Consider the following 17,389-nt stretch of genomic DNA (forward strand, 5'->3'; position numbering starts at 1 on the left):
GAAGGGTGGGGGGGTTTTAGTTCAGTTGGGCAGCATGGTCGGTGCAGGTTTGGAGGGCCGAAGGACCTGTTCCTGTGCTGTAATTTTCTTTGTTCTTTGTCCTCTTTGAAAATTTGTTTTGGAATTAAATGTTGATACTCTTTGACATACGCACAATAAAACTACTGAGAAGACCCAGAAACTTGCGTCATCAAGTTCCAAATTCAGACGAGAGTTTAGAGAAAACTGGGACATTAATTAGATTTGCGCTTATGATTTTTGTTTGCTGCCTTGTCCTGTTGAATTTCAGTGCTGCTTCCCTATCAGGACAACATGTATTCGTATATCAGCATTTGAAAAGTCTAACATTTGTGGAAGCTTTCTTTTTCCCACAAGGCCCCAAAGCTCTTTACCCATGAGTACAAAAGCTTGGAATGCCCTGTTGTCTGTCACTGGAACTAAATGATGCAGAGAAAGAGCAAATTGGATATTTTTTGGAAATCAAAGGAATTAAAAAGAACATTGTTTTGTTCTTTTAACATAAGCTCACACTTTGTGTAACGAGAATTTCTCCATTCGCCCTCGCCCCAGACTTGTCCATTTTAAGCTCACATCAGATCATTGAGTTGTGTAAACTGCTTAACATGAGTGTTACTGGATTTTTGATCTTGAGATGTTAGATTTCAGTTGAACACTTCTGCTTCTTCAAGGTACATAAATGCTAGAAATAATCACATTTACTTTGAATCAGTGCTAACTTAAGTTTTATGTATCATTTAAACTAGCAATTAGCATATTTTTCTTTTTGTAATAAAGGAGTTTAGTTGCCATCTAGTGGTGGTGACGTGCCATGAACGTAGATAGAGAAATTGAGAGTATGTCCATGGCTGCTCTCTATTGAAGCTTTCAGTTTAATCAATGTAATTACATTTTATAGAACCTGGACTCTTAGTTTTCCTCTGGTACCAATTGATATCGCCACAGCTGAAATGTTAACAACTGAATCAATATTGAATATAATGTTTGACTTAAAAAAATATCTGTTTCTCTTTTAGACGTGTCAATTTGGTGATTCGAGTATTTTATCAAGTTCTCCAGGCATACACAGCACTGTAGGCCTAGCAGTGAAAAAATCATCAATTGATGAACATAGCTCTTCTCCAGCACAGCACCACAACAAGGTAATTTTATTCAATTATGATTTTAACAACAACAACTTGCTGTTGACAAGTTAATGTAATAAAATATCCCAAGCCGCTTCATTTGAAACTAGGCCACAAAAGGAGATATTGGGACAAATCAAAGAAGTGGGTTTTAAGGAGGTGGGGAGACGAAGAGATTTAGGTGGAAAATTCCAGGTTTGGACCTAGGCAACTGAAAGCTTGTCTACGAATGGCAAAGCAGTGAAAATAAGAGTTGCACAAGAGACCAAAATTGGAGGAGCATAGATCCAATTGCAGCGGGATCTTGATCAATTGGGCCAGTGGGCTGATGAATGGCAGATGGAGTTTAATTTAGACAAATGCGAGGTGATGCATTTTGGTAGATTGAACCAGGGCAGGACTTATTCAGTTAATGGTAGGGCATTGGGGAGAGTTACAGAACAAAGAGATCTAGGGGTACATATTCATAGCTCCTTGAAAGTGGAGTCACAGGTGGACAGAGTGGTGAAGAAGGAATTCGGCATGCTTGGTTTCATCGGTCAGAACATTGAATACAGGAGTTGGAACGTCTTGTTGAAGTTGTACAAGACATTGGTAAGGCCACATTTGGAATACTGTGTGCAATTCTGGTTACCCTATTATAGAAAAGAAATTATTAAACTAGAAAGAGTGCAGAAAAGATTTACTAGGATGCTACCGGGACTTGATGGATTGAGTTATAAGGAGAGGCTGAATAGACTGGGACTTTTTTCTCTGGAGCGTAGGAGGCTGAGGGGATGACCTTATAGAGGTCTATAAAATAATGAGGGGCATAGACAAGGTAGATAGTCAATATCTTTTCCCAAAGGTAGGGGAGTCTAAAACTAGAGGGCATAGGTTTAAGGTGAGAGGGGAGAGATACAAAAGTGTCCAGAGGGGCAATTTTTTCACACAGGGTGGTGAGTGTCTGGAACAAGCTGCCAGAGGTAGTAGTAGAGGCGGGTACAATTTTATCTTTTAAAAAGCATTTAGATAGTTACATGGGTATGATGGGTATAGAGGGATATGTGCCAAATGTGGGCAATTGGGATTAGCTTAGGGGTTTTTTAAAAAAAAATAAGGGCGGCATGGACAAGTTGTGCGGAAGGGCCTGTTTCCATGCTGTAAACCTCTATGACTCCATGAAGGATTGTAGGGCTAGAGGAGATGAAGAGGAGCGAGGCCATGGAGTGATTTGAAAACAAGAACAAAAATTTTTTAAATGAGGCAATCACAGGGACGATGTGAGAATGGAACTTGGCATGTTAGGATAAGGCAGTAGGGTTTTAAATGATCTCAGATTTACAGAGGGTGCAATTGGATTGGGAATGCATTGGAATAGTCATGCCTATAGGTAATAAAGGTATGGATGAGGGTTTCAGCAGCAAATGAGCTGCAGCATAAGCAGAGGTGGGTGATGTTGTGAAAATAAGGATCTTAGTAATAGAAAGGCATGGAATCAGAAACTCAAGTCAAGTTCATTTCTTTGATAGAATCCCTACAGAACAGTGGTTCATCAAGCCTGCACTGACAACAATCCCACCCAGGCCCTATCCCCGTAACCCCACGTATTTACCCAGCTAACCCCCGACACATTAAGGGGCAATTTAACGTGGCCAATCAACCTAACCTGCTCATCATTGGACTGTGGGAGGAAACCGGAGCACCCGGAGGAAACCCACGTAGACATGGGAGAGCATGTAAACTCCACACTGACAGTTACCCGAGGCCGGAATTGAACCTGGGCCTCTGACGCTGTGAAGCAGCAGTGGTTGCCACTGTGCCACCCATCCACCTCAGATGGTGACCAGGGATCAATATGTGTGGCAGGAACCTAATACACTGGGTTTGGTCTTCCCAGCATTTCATTCGAGAAAATGTCAACTTGTCCAATAATTATAATTATGAATATGTAAAATATTTTAATACTGCCTTTTTTTTATTTCCTCACACAGCATATTCTTTCAGGTGGCAAACATTTGACTGTAGAGGAGTTATTTGGAGCACCTGTTACTAAAGAACAGTTGGTGAACTCTAATCAAGAAATGTTATTGATGTCTCAGCAGGACACCAAACTAAGAAGTCAAAGCTTAGTCTTACCTTTCACTTATGAACAATCGATAGAACTTAAACAACTGGGGAGTCCTGAAAGTCATAATAACAAAATGAATTTTTCCCGATTGAATTACCAAGAAGACACTGCACAAGTACTAATGACACCGGCTGCACTCCAGAAATCTGATGTCAAAAACAATCGGATGTATGACATTTCTGTCAGTCCCCTCTTTCAGTCTTCCCTAAATTTTGAAGCTACTTCTAATCAGAGTGTGGCCACCATCAGTACTAATGGCCACAGTCAGAATTTGCAACAAGAAGTCAAAGCAGTATCACCACTGATGATGTGCCCACTTTCATCTGAAATAACATGTACCAACCAGAACATAACTTCAGGAAGTAACCAGATACCACAGAGTGGCACTGGTGAAAGAAGCACTTCCAATATTGGATCGCAAGGTCATGAACTGCTTCAGAAACTTAAACTGACGCGACAGCATGATCAGCAGCACCAAACTCTCAGCAAACACTCATTAGCTGCAAACTTTTCTCCACTACTTGTAACGCCAGAGAGCTTTAAAGAACCAAATGTAAAAACCACTGAGGCTTCATTACAGGTACTAACTATTAAAATGTATTTACTTTTTTAATCTCCTGTTGTATTGTAAATCAGAAATCAAGACCAAGTTCAGTATTGCAGTCATGGAGGATTTGAAGGTGGACATTAATTAGATCCAGGAGGGCAAGGGAGAAGATGGATGTCAAGAGGGAGAGATCGAGGCTCAATTAAATTTTGTGCATCCCAAAGTATCTTTTTGGAGTTGGGGAGAGAAGATTGCAATAATGTAGACCTGCATCGCTTCCAGGTTAGGGTTAGTGTTGGAGAACATTTAAAATATGCACAGATGTGCACGTAACTTTTGGACAAACATTCCAACTGCAGTTACTCATTGTTTATATGGCCCCACAATAAAACAGAGAAGGAGCAGATATTTCCATTAAAAGTGTTAACTTCTATGCAGCAATGCCAAAGGAGCATACAGCTGCAACTTTATTTTCCGAGTCACTCTCTCTGAACAGTTATTGAGTGATAAGAAGCCTAAACCCTGGAACATGTGAGAACCCCAGAGATTCTGAAATGTTCTCTCCAACCATTTGTGATAACGCATGCTCTATCTTTGGGCTTTAAAGAATATAAATTGGGTAACCTTATAGTCAAGATGACCTTCCAGCAAATTAGATTTTTGAATTAAACCATTGGTATGAAAGGAATCCAAATGATTACATGCACAGGGGAAGAAGCTAGACACAGCACCTTAAATGTTCAGTTGCCTAGTTTTGGGTGCATTGAAAATGATCAGTGCACAGGCTGTTAAAATTGGCAGTGTTTCTATTTCCATTCTATGATATGGAAAAGGGTGTAGGCTAATGTAAACAACAAGACTCAGATTGCTGCTGCAGTAGATTATGGACATAATAACATGGATATATTAACATGGATGGCAACTCCAAGCATTATCTGCTAGACTAATTATATCCAAAAGATACCAATGGATTTACCCTTTGGGTTTCTTCATAAAATTGTCGAGCAAAGTTTTTGAACAGCCTTGCATGCCATCTGTTTGGATACAGCACCCAATTGATGATATACCTAGGTGAAAAAGCAAACCGGGTTCCTGCCTCCTTTGCAACCTCATTAATTATTTCACTTTAGAAATTAACAGTTAAGGTTATAAGTTAAATGTAGTCTAGCTGGATGCTTGAAACTGATAGAAAGCTGAGGACATGTGCCGAGCACGGCTGATTGCTGAAAATCTCGCACTCGAGGATTATTCAATATTACCAACTCTGGGCAAAAGGTAGAATTGAAAAGTTCATTCAGTCCGTCTGCTTTGCCTTTTTATGATGAGAACCCACACTGATCACTTCAACTTCCGATCTTAGGCCTAAGCCTCCAATCCCAGATGAAACAAGAATAATCCCCTATCAACAACCTGGGGGTTACCATTGACCAGAAACTGAACTGGACTAGTCATAGAAATACCTTGGCTACAGGAGCAGAACAGAAGCTAGGAATCTTGCAGTAAGTAATTCACCTCCTGACTCCCCAAATCATGTCTACCATCTACAAGGCACGAGTCAGAACAAAGCAGCCCATTTGATTGGCACATTCACTCCCTCCACAACCAATGCACAATGGCAGCAGTATGTACCATCTACAAGATGCACTGCAGGAACTCAAGGCTCCTTCGATAGCATCTTCCAAACCCACAATTGCTACCAGCTAGAAGGACAAGGGCAGCAGATGCATAAGAACACCACTCCTGGAAATTCCCCTCCAAGCCACTCATCATCCTGACTTGGAAATATATCGCTGTTCCTTCACTGCCACTGGGTCAAAATCCTGAAACTCCCTCTCTAACAGCACCGTGGGTGTACCTACACCACAGGGACTGCAGCTTTTCAAGAATGCAGATCACCACTACCTTAAGGGAAATTAGGGATGAGCCATAAATGTTGGCCAGTAGCCAGCAACGCTCACATTTCATAAATTAATTTCTAAAATTGACAACTGTTTTGGTTTGCATATGACGGTTCTGCCAGTAGGGATAAATCATCTAGGGTTTTATAGTTTAATTTGTCTGTTTCCTGACTTCTAATTTAATTTGCATGGTGGTCCCTTCCCTTGATAAAGTGCAAGAAAGCAGCAAAACAAGTCGGGATGCAGGCTCAGTCTGCAACATCAAAGCTCAGTCACAGCTCAACCAGAGAGGAAAGGCAAAAGAAATTGTAATTTAATTTGCATGGTGAAGGGTTAGAGAAGGATGATCCATTAGGGTGTCATTATCTAAATTTATTTTAAAGCAGAATTAATTATCAAATCATTGAATGGCCACAACACAAAAAGAAGCTCTTTGACGTATGCAGGCTCTCTGTGAGAACTCAGTCAGTCTCACTTCCCTGCCTTTGCCCGTAGCTCTGCAGCATTTTTTCTTTACAGATGCCAGCACCCATGATTTTTAATGAATTCCATGATTGCACCTGTTTCCCCCACACACAAACTCAGCTAGTTAGTTAAACATGAGATGACCTTTTTAAAAAAAAAATCAGTGCTGGCTTTCCTTAACTAATCCTGATCATCCTTTCTAAAATCTTTTCCACTACCAAGATTAAATTGGCTGGCCTGTAATTGCTGGGCCAATCTTTACACCCTTTTTTGAACATGTGTGTAACATTTACAATTCTCGAGTCTCTGGCACCATCTCAGTATCTAAGGAAAATTGGAAAATTATGGTCAATGCCTCCCCAGTTTCTATCATTGTCATAGAGGTTTACAGCATGGAAACAGGCCCTTCGGCCCAACTTGTCCATGCCGTCATTTTTTTTAACCACTAAGCTAGTCCCAATTGCCCGCGTTTGGCCCATATCCCTCTACACCTATCTTACCCATGTAACTGTCCAAATGCTTTTAAAAGACAAAATTGTACCTGCCTCTGCTACTACCTTAGGCAGTTTGTTCTAGACACTCACTACCCTCTGTCCAAAAATTGCCCTTCTGGACTCTTTTGTATATCGCCCCTCTCACCTTAAACCTATGCCCTCTAGTTTTAGACTCTCCTACCTTTGGGAAAAGATGTTGACTATCTAGCTGATCTATGCCCCTCATTATTTTATAGACTTCTATAAGATCACCCCTAAGTTTCCGACACTCCAGGGAAAAAAGTCCCAGTCTATCCAGCGTCTCCTTTAACTTAAACCATCAAGTCCCAGCAGTATCCCAGTACATTTTTTCTGCACTCCTTACTTCCCTCGGCACCCTTGAGTCCTGGTGATTTACTAACTCTAAATACAGTCAACATTTCTAATAACTCCTCAATCAATTTTTATCCCATCCAGTCACTTCATTACCTCCTCCTTTTCTGTGTTTGAAAGTATCTTCTTCCTTGGTAAAAACAGACGCAAAGGATTAATTTAGTACCTCAGCCATACCTATTGCCTCCATGAATAAAGCTCTTTTTCGTTCCTTAATCAGCCCCACCCATTTTACTATTTATATTCATACAGAAGACTTTTGGATTCCCTTCTCTAATTTATTCATTTCACTCTACCAGCACTGAACGTTCTATATTCAGCCTGGTTCTCAATGTATTATCAACCTGACATCTTTATGCACCATTTTTGTGTTTTATTTTACTCCTGATTTCTCTTATCACCCAGGGAGTTATGACTTTGTCGTACATTTCCTCCTTGTTGCAATGTACCTCGACTGCCCCTGAACTATTGTATCTTTAAAGACAGTCCATTATTCTGTCTCAATTTTGCCAACCAATCTTTGATTTCATTAAAGAATCTGGATCAGATCCTTTCTCCATTAAAATAGGCCCTTCAATTAATTGTTTTTACTCTGGGTTGCTCCTTGCCCTTTTTCCGCAGCCAACTTAAACTTTTGATACTATGATCACAGTCATCTTAATGTCCCCCTACTGACTCGCATCATTTCCAAGAGCTAGATTCAGCAGCGCTGCCTTCCTTTTTTGACCAGAAACATACTGATGTATAAAATTCCCCTGAAGACGTTTTCAGAATTTCTTCCCCTTTTTGCCTTTACACTTTTAGTGTGCCAGTCTATATTAGGAAAAACTAAGCCCCCCATTATAAATACTGCGTAATTTTTCCACCTCCCTGTGATTTCCTTGAAAATTAGTCCCTCCATATCTTTCCCACCAGTCAGTGAGAATACATCCAGTAGAGTCGTGACACCAGTATTGTTTCTTAGCTCTAACCAATGGGTTTTGTTCTCTCCATACTGTAATACTCTGCATAATATATATTGCCATCCCTCCTTTTTTCCTTCCCAATCTATCCTGCATGTCTAGTATCCAAAAAACAGTCCTTTTTTGAACCAGGTCTCTTATTATTGGCACAACATAATCTTTCCTTTAGGCTGACTGTGCCTGCAGATCATGAACCTTATTTGTCAAACATATATGCACAGTAAATCTAATTGAACCGTATGGCAATCCCTACTCTGACCAACTTAATGCCTTGCTGTTTCTTCTTCTAGTGTTATCTGTTTCTCCTCATTCTTTGAGTATCATGCTTTTCGTCTTGTTACCACATTAGATGTTTACTTACGTTTTGGTACCTCAGTAAAGATAGTGCACTATCAGTCAATAAAAAGAGAAGATGAGCTTAAAGGTTAGTACATTTAAAGATACTTTCAATCTAGGGTACATGTCTCCTACCTCCAACACCACCTCTGTAGTAATGAGACAGGGTAAATTTGTAATCTAATTTGTAAAAGATTCTCTGGGGGGAAAGAAAGATTAATATACAGTTAAATTCTATATTGAGAGTGACATACTTGAGTTCAAAACAACTATCTTGAACTTAAAGCAAATTACTTATCTATGAAGGAGAACTGGCTAAGGTTGATTGGGCAAATATATTAAAAGGTATGATGGTAAATGAACAGTGAGAGACATTTGAAGAAATCATTCAAAGTGTTCAATAAAAATATGTTCCATTAAAAAAGCAAAACCTCTCCGTAAAATCCATCTGCAACTTACTAAGGATGTGAAGGATAAGCATAAATATTGGTCTCTTGGAGACAGAGGCAAGAGAAATTATCATAAGGAAATGGCTGTGATGTCATGGTAGAAAAATTACATAGCAGGAATAGAGGATAAGCAAGGGTTGAATAAGAGCAAGGAAATTAAGGTAATGTCAGCAACGAAAATGTATTGAAGAAATCTGAAGAACAAAAAGCCTCTCAAATCCTCAGGATCTGATGGCTTACATCCTGGGGTTCTGAAAAGGCAGCTGCAGAGATGCTGGATACACTGGTTTTGATTTTCCAAATTTAGCAAGTCTTACACCCCTACTTAAGCAAGGAGGGAGAAATACAGAACCTTTGGTCTGACATCTGTCATCGGGTAAGTTCTGGAATTTATTATTAAGGCAGTGCTAATATGATCAGAGAATCAGCGTCGTTTTATGAAAGGAATTTTTTTATGAAAGGAAATTTTTTTCATACATTCTCAAAAGACTTCTTTAAGATTTATTGGGTAGAAAAAGGAGAACCAGTAAATGTATAATTTGAATTTCCAAAGACATTTGTTAAAATACTCACCAAAGGTTACATGCACAATAAGAGCTCATGAATTTGGGGGTAATATATTAGCATGGATAGAGGATTCATTAATGGAAAGGAAACAGAGCGGTGACAAATGGTGCATTTTCAAGATGGCATACTGTAACTAGTAAACTGGAAGGATCAGAATTGGGGCCCCAGCTATTTACAATCTACAATTAATAGCTTGGGTGAAGAGACTAAGTGTGCTGATGTTACAAAGCTAGCTGGGATTGTAAGCTGTGAGGAGGACACTGAGGCTACAAAAACATAAGTGAGTGGGAACAAGATGGAGTGTAATGTGGGGAACTGTGTAGTTATTTGCTCTGTTAGTAAGAGTAAAAAAATCTTTTTTAAAAAAGCATGACATTTTTAAATGTTGATGTTCAGAGAGACTTGGATGTACTCCAATGTACTCAGTTGGCATGCCGATGCAGGAAGCAACTGGGAAGGCAAGTAGCATTTTGATCTTTATTGCAAGGAGATTGGTGTACAAGAGTAAGGAAGTCTTTCTGTGACTACACAGGGCTTGTATAGATCAAATCTGCACAGTTGTGGCCACCATATCTAAGGAATGATCTGTTTGCCTTGGAGGCCACACAGCAAAGGTCACTAGCTTGGTTCATTGGGTGAGCAGGTTGTCCTTGGAAGAAGGTAGAATAAATGGGCGTATATTCTCTGTAGTTTAGAAGAATGAGAGGTGGTCTAATTGAGTGGTCTCCTTCTATGTTATAACCATTCTATGAAACATAAGATTCTGAAGAGGCTCCACATGGGGAGATTTTTCCCATGCATGGGAAATCTAGAAGGAGGGTTCAGAGTCTCCGGGTAAAAAGTTGATCATTTAGGACTGAGGCGAGGAGAACGTTCTTAACTCGGCGGGTTATGAATCTTCAGAAGCCTCTACCCCAGAGAGCTTTGGATGATCTATCGTTGAGTATATTTAAGGCTGAGATAAATAGATTTTTGGTTTTTCAGGGATTCACAGGATATAGGGAATGAGTAGGAAAGTGGAGTTGAGGCAGAACATCAACCATATATTAAGTGGTGGAGCAGGCTCAAAGGGCCAAGTGGTGTACTGCTATATTGTTCAAGCCACTTCTCCAGCCACAAAATATGATGATTAATGGTTCCACTTGGATCAAAGCCTGCTTCAGCATTGATTGCAACATTAGGGCATTACCATTTCACTTTGGGTAAAGACATGGGACTGAATCTTCCCAAAAAATAAAGTGTCAAAGGGCACGAAAATCGGAGCGATCTGCGCCAGTCTGTCCGGCATGGACAGGAAAGAAATTATCCCACACTTAGTCATTTTTTGGGAGAGTGGTGAGTTGCGCCCCGGTTCTGGGAGAATCAGAGCTTGAACACATGGTGAGCCCAACTGCAAAGCAATCAGGCATTCTTTTGAAAGGGCGCCTAATCTCTGCACTGGAAGATCCCTACCCTCCCCCCATGGATATTGGGGCACTCCCCACCACCCCCCTCATCGGCAGCATGTTTCCCCACCCCCTCCCCGGCATTGGGGCCTTCCCAGTGGTTCCCTTTCATGCCCAATGCCTTCTCCACACCCCCCCCCCCCCCCCCCCCCCTCAACACTCTGTTCACGACTCCCCCACTCCCGGAGCTGGTAGAATCCGGCTTCAAATAGGCTAAGCATACTTAAATGCTACTTTGCCTCTCGCCCTTTCTGGGTAAGATCCATTTTGCACTAGAAGAGAGGGACTGGGATGATTGCAAACTGTTTGGTGCCAGGCACAAAATCCATTTTTGGGTCTCCACGCAATTTTCTGGGATTGATGCGATATGTGCCAGATGCAGCGAGACTGGAAAATCATCCCCACGATCTCCACATAAACTCTCCACTTTTGCCCGAGGTAATGTGGCATCAGTCAGTGAAATGTGAAATACCTCCACAAATCTCAGTGCTTAGGGAATCTCCTCATACTTTATTTACACAGGAAAGTCTGCAGAGGCTGATTTAGCCCAATCATTGCCGAGCTATCATTTGAATGGAGCAATTACAAAAGATGTAATTGAATCATTTGTGCCTACCCAAGCCATATCATGAAAGTACTGAACTACCTCTGGAGTTTGTTTTTTTTTGACCAGTTGCCTCTTTGACATCTTTTGTCCAGTAAAACATTTGGTCAATGAAAGCTCAAACCAAATTTCTGCACAAGTCACCTCTCGACTGCTTTTACCTGGGGTGCATTAATAACAGCACTAAAAAGATAAATCAGTATAACAAAGTTAAAATATACAGTCAACTATTGTATTCGAGTTATTTCCTGTTAATTAGCCAGGATGTAGGAATTTTCTAGACTTCTCGCAGCTGAAATAAACTAATGTTGGGGGGGGAAAAATCTTTAATGAAAGTATTCTCCCTCTTATCTGATGGTAAACATCTTGGGCGGGATTTCCCAGCCGTGATCGCCTCAAGACTGGAAAATTCTGTCTGAGGTCAACGGACCTTTGCGTGGTCCGCCCCACCTGCTAGATTCCCGTGATGGACGGGATGGGAAAATTCCACCTTTTGTTTCCCAACACTAGGGAGGTTTTGGTGTTTCAGATATGCACAGAATCAACGTGTTCTGTTCCATATGTTGGAACATCTGAGTTTGCTGAAATGCCAACTTTTTCACCTGAACTAATGGGGTGTCTCATGAACAAAGTCACACAACTAAAATACTATAGCTGACTGTGTACTTTAATTTCACTATGTAACATTGAGTTTAGCTTTGAGACTTTTAGAATCTGCAGTTGGTATCCTTGTCCATGGGAGAAAATACTGTTTAAATCCTAAATTCCAAATATGGCAATAAACAATAAAATCTTCAATGGCAGATTTTCATGGTTTATTTATAATATCTTAAGCATGTTCTGAAACTTCAGTACAATTCTATAATATTGTGCAGTATTTCCGTATATATTTAACCATCAAATGTCATTAGTGGGTTTTAATGTTGTTCATGGGCTTTCTCATAGTGACAAGACAGAAAATATTGTTTGCAATATTGATACCATTTTTCTCTCAATCCATCAAATAGGTTGCTGCCCTCAGGCCCTAAAATTTGGAAAACTGCTTTATTTTTGTATTTTTAAATCTAACATACCAACAGTTTGCTTTGGATCTAATGCATTCCTTAAAACATCAATTTTCACTATATATTTAATGTTATTAGTCAGTAGAATGATCTACAGCTGAGTTTGCAAAACAAGCATGGAAAAGTTTTAAAAATGAGCTATTCATAATCGGACTTTCTCAGATTTAATACACATTATATCAAAATTCAGCAATACAATATTTTGCTGCAATTCACAAAGCATTTTGATCAGAATATCAACGGTTCAGCTTTGATTCCCAATTAACATTTCAGTCTAACCAAATCTTTTGCCAAATTGGTGCTTGATTCACTAGAAAAACCTGAATTCTAATAAAGATTTGGGGATAGATTGCAGTGTATAATTTACATTTTCAGCTTTACCAGGTCACTAATTCTACTTAACTTTGTGTTCTTTTGTAGGTTGTCCTCACACCAACAACCACCTCTTCAGTTAGTCCATCTATGCTTTTATCTCCCAGTATGTTCAAACAGTCAACAGGAATGATTTCAGAAAGTGAAAGGAAGTACACTTCAGCCTCCCCTTTAACATTGACATCAGAGGCTCGGTCTTCACCATTACCAACCGTTCTCAATAAGACCCAGCTTCAGGAAACATTAACTCACCTAATAAAGGTAATTTTGCTGATAGTTTGTACAGACTATATTCATCAGTTATACATTGCATATCATGAGCAAGTAGTAACTTGTTTCTATTTCTGTCTGCGTGCTGTCTGTCTTTTGTACACCTCATCAGGACCCCTAGTGACCTGTATAGCCATCAGGGATGTGCCACAAACAAATCATGCACAAGCAGCAATCCTTTAAGATACACCTATGAGGGCTGTATGGCAATTTTAAAGAGCCTGCACAGTGAAAGAAATTGGTCGCGCACAGGAAAGGGAAATTAGAGGGAACATTTACGAGGGAAAAGGGGGAGGCATGGCCATATATAATTCTGCAAATGTGATTAAAGAAAAGTTGAATAAAATCTTAATTGACAGATCTTTATGGTTCACTTGTATAATATTTTAAGTATATTCTGTTTATTCTATACAATTCTATTGCGTTGCATGAGGCAAGATAGTGGAACTAGCTACATTGATCTTAGAGAATTAGCATGGACTTGATAGGCTGAATGGCCTCCTGTGCTGTAACAATTCTATGATTCCCGGCTTGGATCACTGTCTGTGCAGAGTCTGTACGTTCTCCCCATGTCTACATGTCTACCAGATGCTCCGGTTTCCTCCCACAGTCTGCAAGGCATGCTGGTTAGGTGCATTGGCCATGCTGAATTCTCCCTCAGTGTACCTGAACAGATGCTGGAATGTGGCGACTAAGGAATTTTCACAGTAACTTCATTGCAGTGTTAATGTAAGCCTACTCATGACGCTAATAAATACACTTTAGCGATGGCCATGGTGCTTCTTCCAGGCTTGTTTCAGCTGTCACCATCTGCTATCAAGCAGCGTGTTGCTGGCAAACATAAACATGCTTTGTGCATGGGAAATTGTGCTTTACAAATTTGATAGAGTTTTTTGAAGAGGTGACCAAGAAAATAGATGAGGGCAGTGCAGTAGATATTGTTGACATGGTCTTTAGCAAAGCCTTCGACAAGGTACAAGGGACCACATGGAATTGGATCCAAAATTAACTTGCCGGTAGGAAACAGAGGGTGGTGGTAGAGGGTTGTTTTTTCAGACTGGAGGCCTGTAACCAATGGTGTGCTGCAGGGTCCACTGTCTGTGCAGACTGGGTCCACTGTTGTTTGTCATTTATATGAACGATTTAAATGAGAATATAGGAGGCATGGTTAGTAAGTTTGTGAATGACAGTAAAATTGATGGTTTAGTGGACAGTGAAGAAGGTTATCTAAGACTGCAATGAGATTTGATCAACTGGGCCCGTGGGCTGAGGAATGGCAGATGGAGTTTAATTCAGGTAAATGCAAAGTGTTGCATTTTGGTAGGACAATCCAGGGCACAGAGAGAGACCTAGGGGTGCAGGTACGTAGTTCCTTGAACGTGGCGTCACAGGTAGGTAGAGTGGTGAAGAAGGCGTTTGGCACACTTGCCTTCATCGGTCAGAGTATTGAATACAGGAGTTGGGACGTTATATTACAACTGTACAAGACATTGGTACGGTCACATTTGGAAAACAGCGCAAGTTCTGGTCACCCTGCTATAGGAAGGATGTTATTAAACTGGAAAAGGTGCAAAATAGATTTACAAGGATGTTACCGGGACTGGAAGGTTTGAATTATAAGGAGAGGATGGATAGGCTGGGACTTTTTTCCCTGGAGTGTAGGAGGATGAGGGGTGACTTTATAGAGCTTTATAAAATCGTGAGGGGCACATATAAGGTGAATAGCCAAGGTCTTTTCCCCAGGGGAGGGGAGTCCAAAACTACAGGGCATAGGTTTAAGGTGAGAGGGGAAAAGTTTAACAGGGACCTGAGGGGCAACGTTTTCACACAAGCTGGTGCATATATGGAATGAGCTGTCAGAGGAGGTGGTAAAGGGCGGGTACAATTACAGCATTTAAAAGACATTTGGACAGTCACATGGATGGGAAAGGTTTAGCGGGATATGGGCCAAATGCAGGCAAATCGGACTAGTTCAGTTTAGGAAGTCTGGTCAGCGTGGACAAGTTGGGCTGAAGGGCCTGTTTCCATGTTACACATCTCTATGACTCTAAATAGCTCTGAAATCCCAAATACATATAACCTTTTGGAAATCAATTATCTGTTTTCGACTAACCCCATAATGAAGGTTTTATATTTGTGGTTGGCTCAAATTTGTTTTCCCAATATTTGAAAAGTAAGCTTTCCTCAAAGTCGGGCAATCTGAAGCCAACACCAAAGCATGAAGGAAGGTGCCCAATGAGGTGGCAGCGCCAGGATTGAGAGGTGAAGTTAGAGTTGTGCCACGTTTTACTCTGACATCTGCCTAGCTTTTACAAACTCTTTATAGCTCTTTTAATCCACTATCACAACCCTGGGACAATGGCTTGTCAATTACTGGTTCTATCAGTGACAGACTTGTTTTCTCTCAGCATCCAGGTGTTCAAAATGACCTCCAGCTGGCCTGGACTCATTTTGTTGCTATGGTGATCTAGCCTCTGTTCTGTGGTCTTTTACAATGTGTCCTTTTTAAGAGTCCTTTTCCTTCAGACCTGGAAAGCTGATTCAGATCAGCTGATCAGGCTGTTTTATCATGAATATTCACGCATGGAACACATGCAGTTGACCAAATGTCCTGTTCTGTGCTGTAAACTTATATTTCTATATAACTGGGTGTGACAAGCAATAAAAAGATGTGTTTACCCCATCACCAGCAAGATGTATTGGTGGGCGGGTTGTGACGTGTCTTTGCGTCAATCAAACAGGTGAGTGACTACCAAAATAAAAGCTCCATCAATTGTAGTCTAGGCTCGGTAAGACTATATTACATGAAATTCTTGGGTTTGAGTTTCATTGTTGCGTTTGGTGGTCATAACCTTAACAATCCTATTTTTAAAGGTATGTGAAGGATAAAAATATGATTACCTATCTTTGCTCTGGTCTTTCTCAATTTGGAATATAATTTGTACTTTTTTATACCCTGCTGCTTTTAATTTTGATTTGGTACATTCGTGTAATTTTCTTGTAACTAAGGCCTGGACATACATGCCACGGTATCTCGAATGCTACCACATGGATTGCGGATTGGGTTACATTATACTTGGAGCACATCCCAACATGATTAGGTTCACCAAGCTGTTGGTGTCTTTCTGCATAGGGATTAAATAATGACATTTCACAACAAACTGTCTCCAGATCCAGTGCTGCAGATTAGCACACTACAAAAGCCTTGTGAAGGAATCTGTATTGTTGGGTTCCTGGGTTTTCAGGGCAGAGGTCTGACATGTGTACGAGTTCTAGTGCAAGCATGTCAGGGAGGTAGACTACGCATGCTTCATTTCCAATGTTCGTCTGCAGCTGCAGGGATTGGTATGGGACTGCATGGTACCTGCATGGTAGTGCAGAGTGAAACAATGACCATGGTGCGGCACAAAATGTTAGCCCGTGTGACATGTCAGTCGAAAGCAGATGGAGGGGAGGGTCAGCTCCATGCTGCTGAGAGGGTTGGGCTCAAAAGCCCTGGGAGGCATTGGTAGCTTCGGGCTGCTAAGAGCTGGGGCTTTTGGAAGCCCAGGAACAGTATTTGCTCAGTGCCAGAGGATTAGGATTCAGGAAAGCCAAGGAGCAGTATTTGCTCGGTGTAGCTGAGAGTTGGGGCTTGGGGAAATCGATGGGTAGTCATGTTTTGTTCAAAGCAGCGAGATAGCTCCGATCATGCCGGTGATTAGATGCTGGGGTGCAGCCTCGGGAATTCAGTAGAGACAGTCTCGACACGAGATTGAGCCGCTGGGAGGCGATCAGTCATTGCAGCAAGGAGAGTTGAAGCGGCTGTTGAGGAAATTCAGAAGACATATATTCTCAAAAGAGAGGAGCTGAAATCCCTCATGATGAAGGCAAGATTTAAGGATTTTGTGACCCCCATGATCACTGATATATGGGTGGGCTGCTAAGAAGTTCATGACATCTGTCTTGGTTGTGTCTGTCATTTAATGTGCAGTTTATTGTGATGCGTTCAGCCACAATTTGCATGTTAATTCATGTTTACGTCGTGTTAATTCCAGATGTTATAGAGTATAAGATAATGTTGATTGTTTGCTTGATGACTTTTGTATATTAAAGTTTCTTCTGCTTGCTTAAAACCTTTACTATAAAAGTAACTGGCCCTTGACAAAATTCGGGGGATTTCAATGGACTGGGAGTATAACAGCCTTCAGAACCCAGAAAAATCCTGCAGGGATCCTCCAGCCTCTACTCAATATTTACCTTGAAACAGTGCCATAATGGTGCTGTCGCTGGACTAATAATCTAGAGACCAG

At 40.9% G+C, this 17,389-nt stretch overlaps 1 protein-coding gene across 3 annotated transcripts in view; it reads left to right on the forward strand.

Annotated features, from left to right (window-relative positions):
• The window catches only part of dcp1a (decapping mRNA 1A), a 59,303-nt gene that overhangs the window by 38,923 nt on the left and 2,991 nt on the right, over positions 1 to 17,389 (forward strand). For all 3 annotated transcript variants that reach the window (XM_078209627.1, XM_078209626.1, XM_078209628.1), the window contains 3 exons: positions 1,035 to 1,160; positions 3,116 to 3,832; positions 12,876 to 13,088. In XM_078209627.1, coding sequence (XP_078065753.1) covers positions 1,035 to 1,160; positions 3,116 to 3,832; positions 12,876 to 13,088 — 1,056 coding nt within the window. The remainder of the gene's footprint in view (positions 1 to 1,034; positions 1,161 to 3,115; positions 3,833 to 12,875; positions 13,089 to 17,389) is intronic.

This window comes from Mustelus asterias, chromosome 3 (genome assembly GCF_964213995.1).
Source record: "Mustelus asterias chromosome 3, sMusAst1.hap1.1, whole genome shotgun sequence".
In the NCBI taxonomy this organism is placed as follows: domain Eukaryota; kingdom Metazoa; phylum Chordata; class Chondrichthyes; order Carcharhiniformes; family Triakidae; genus Mustelus; species Mustelus asterias.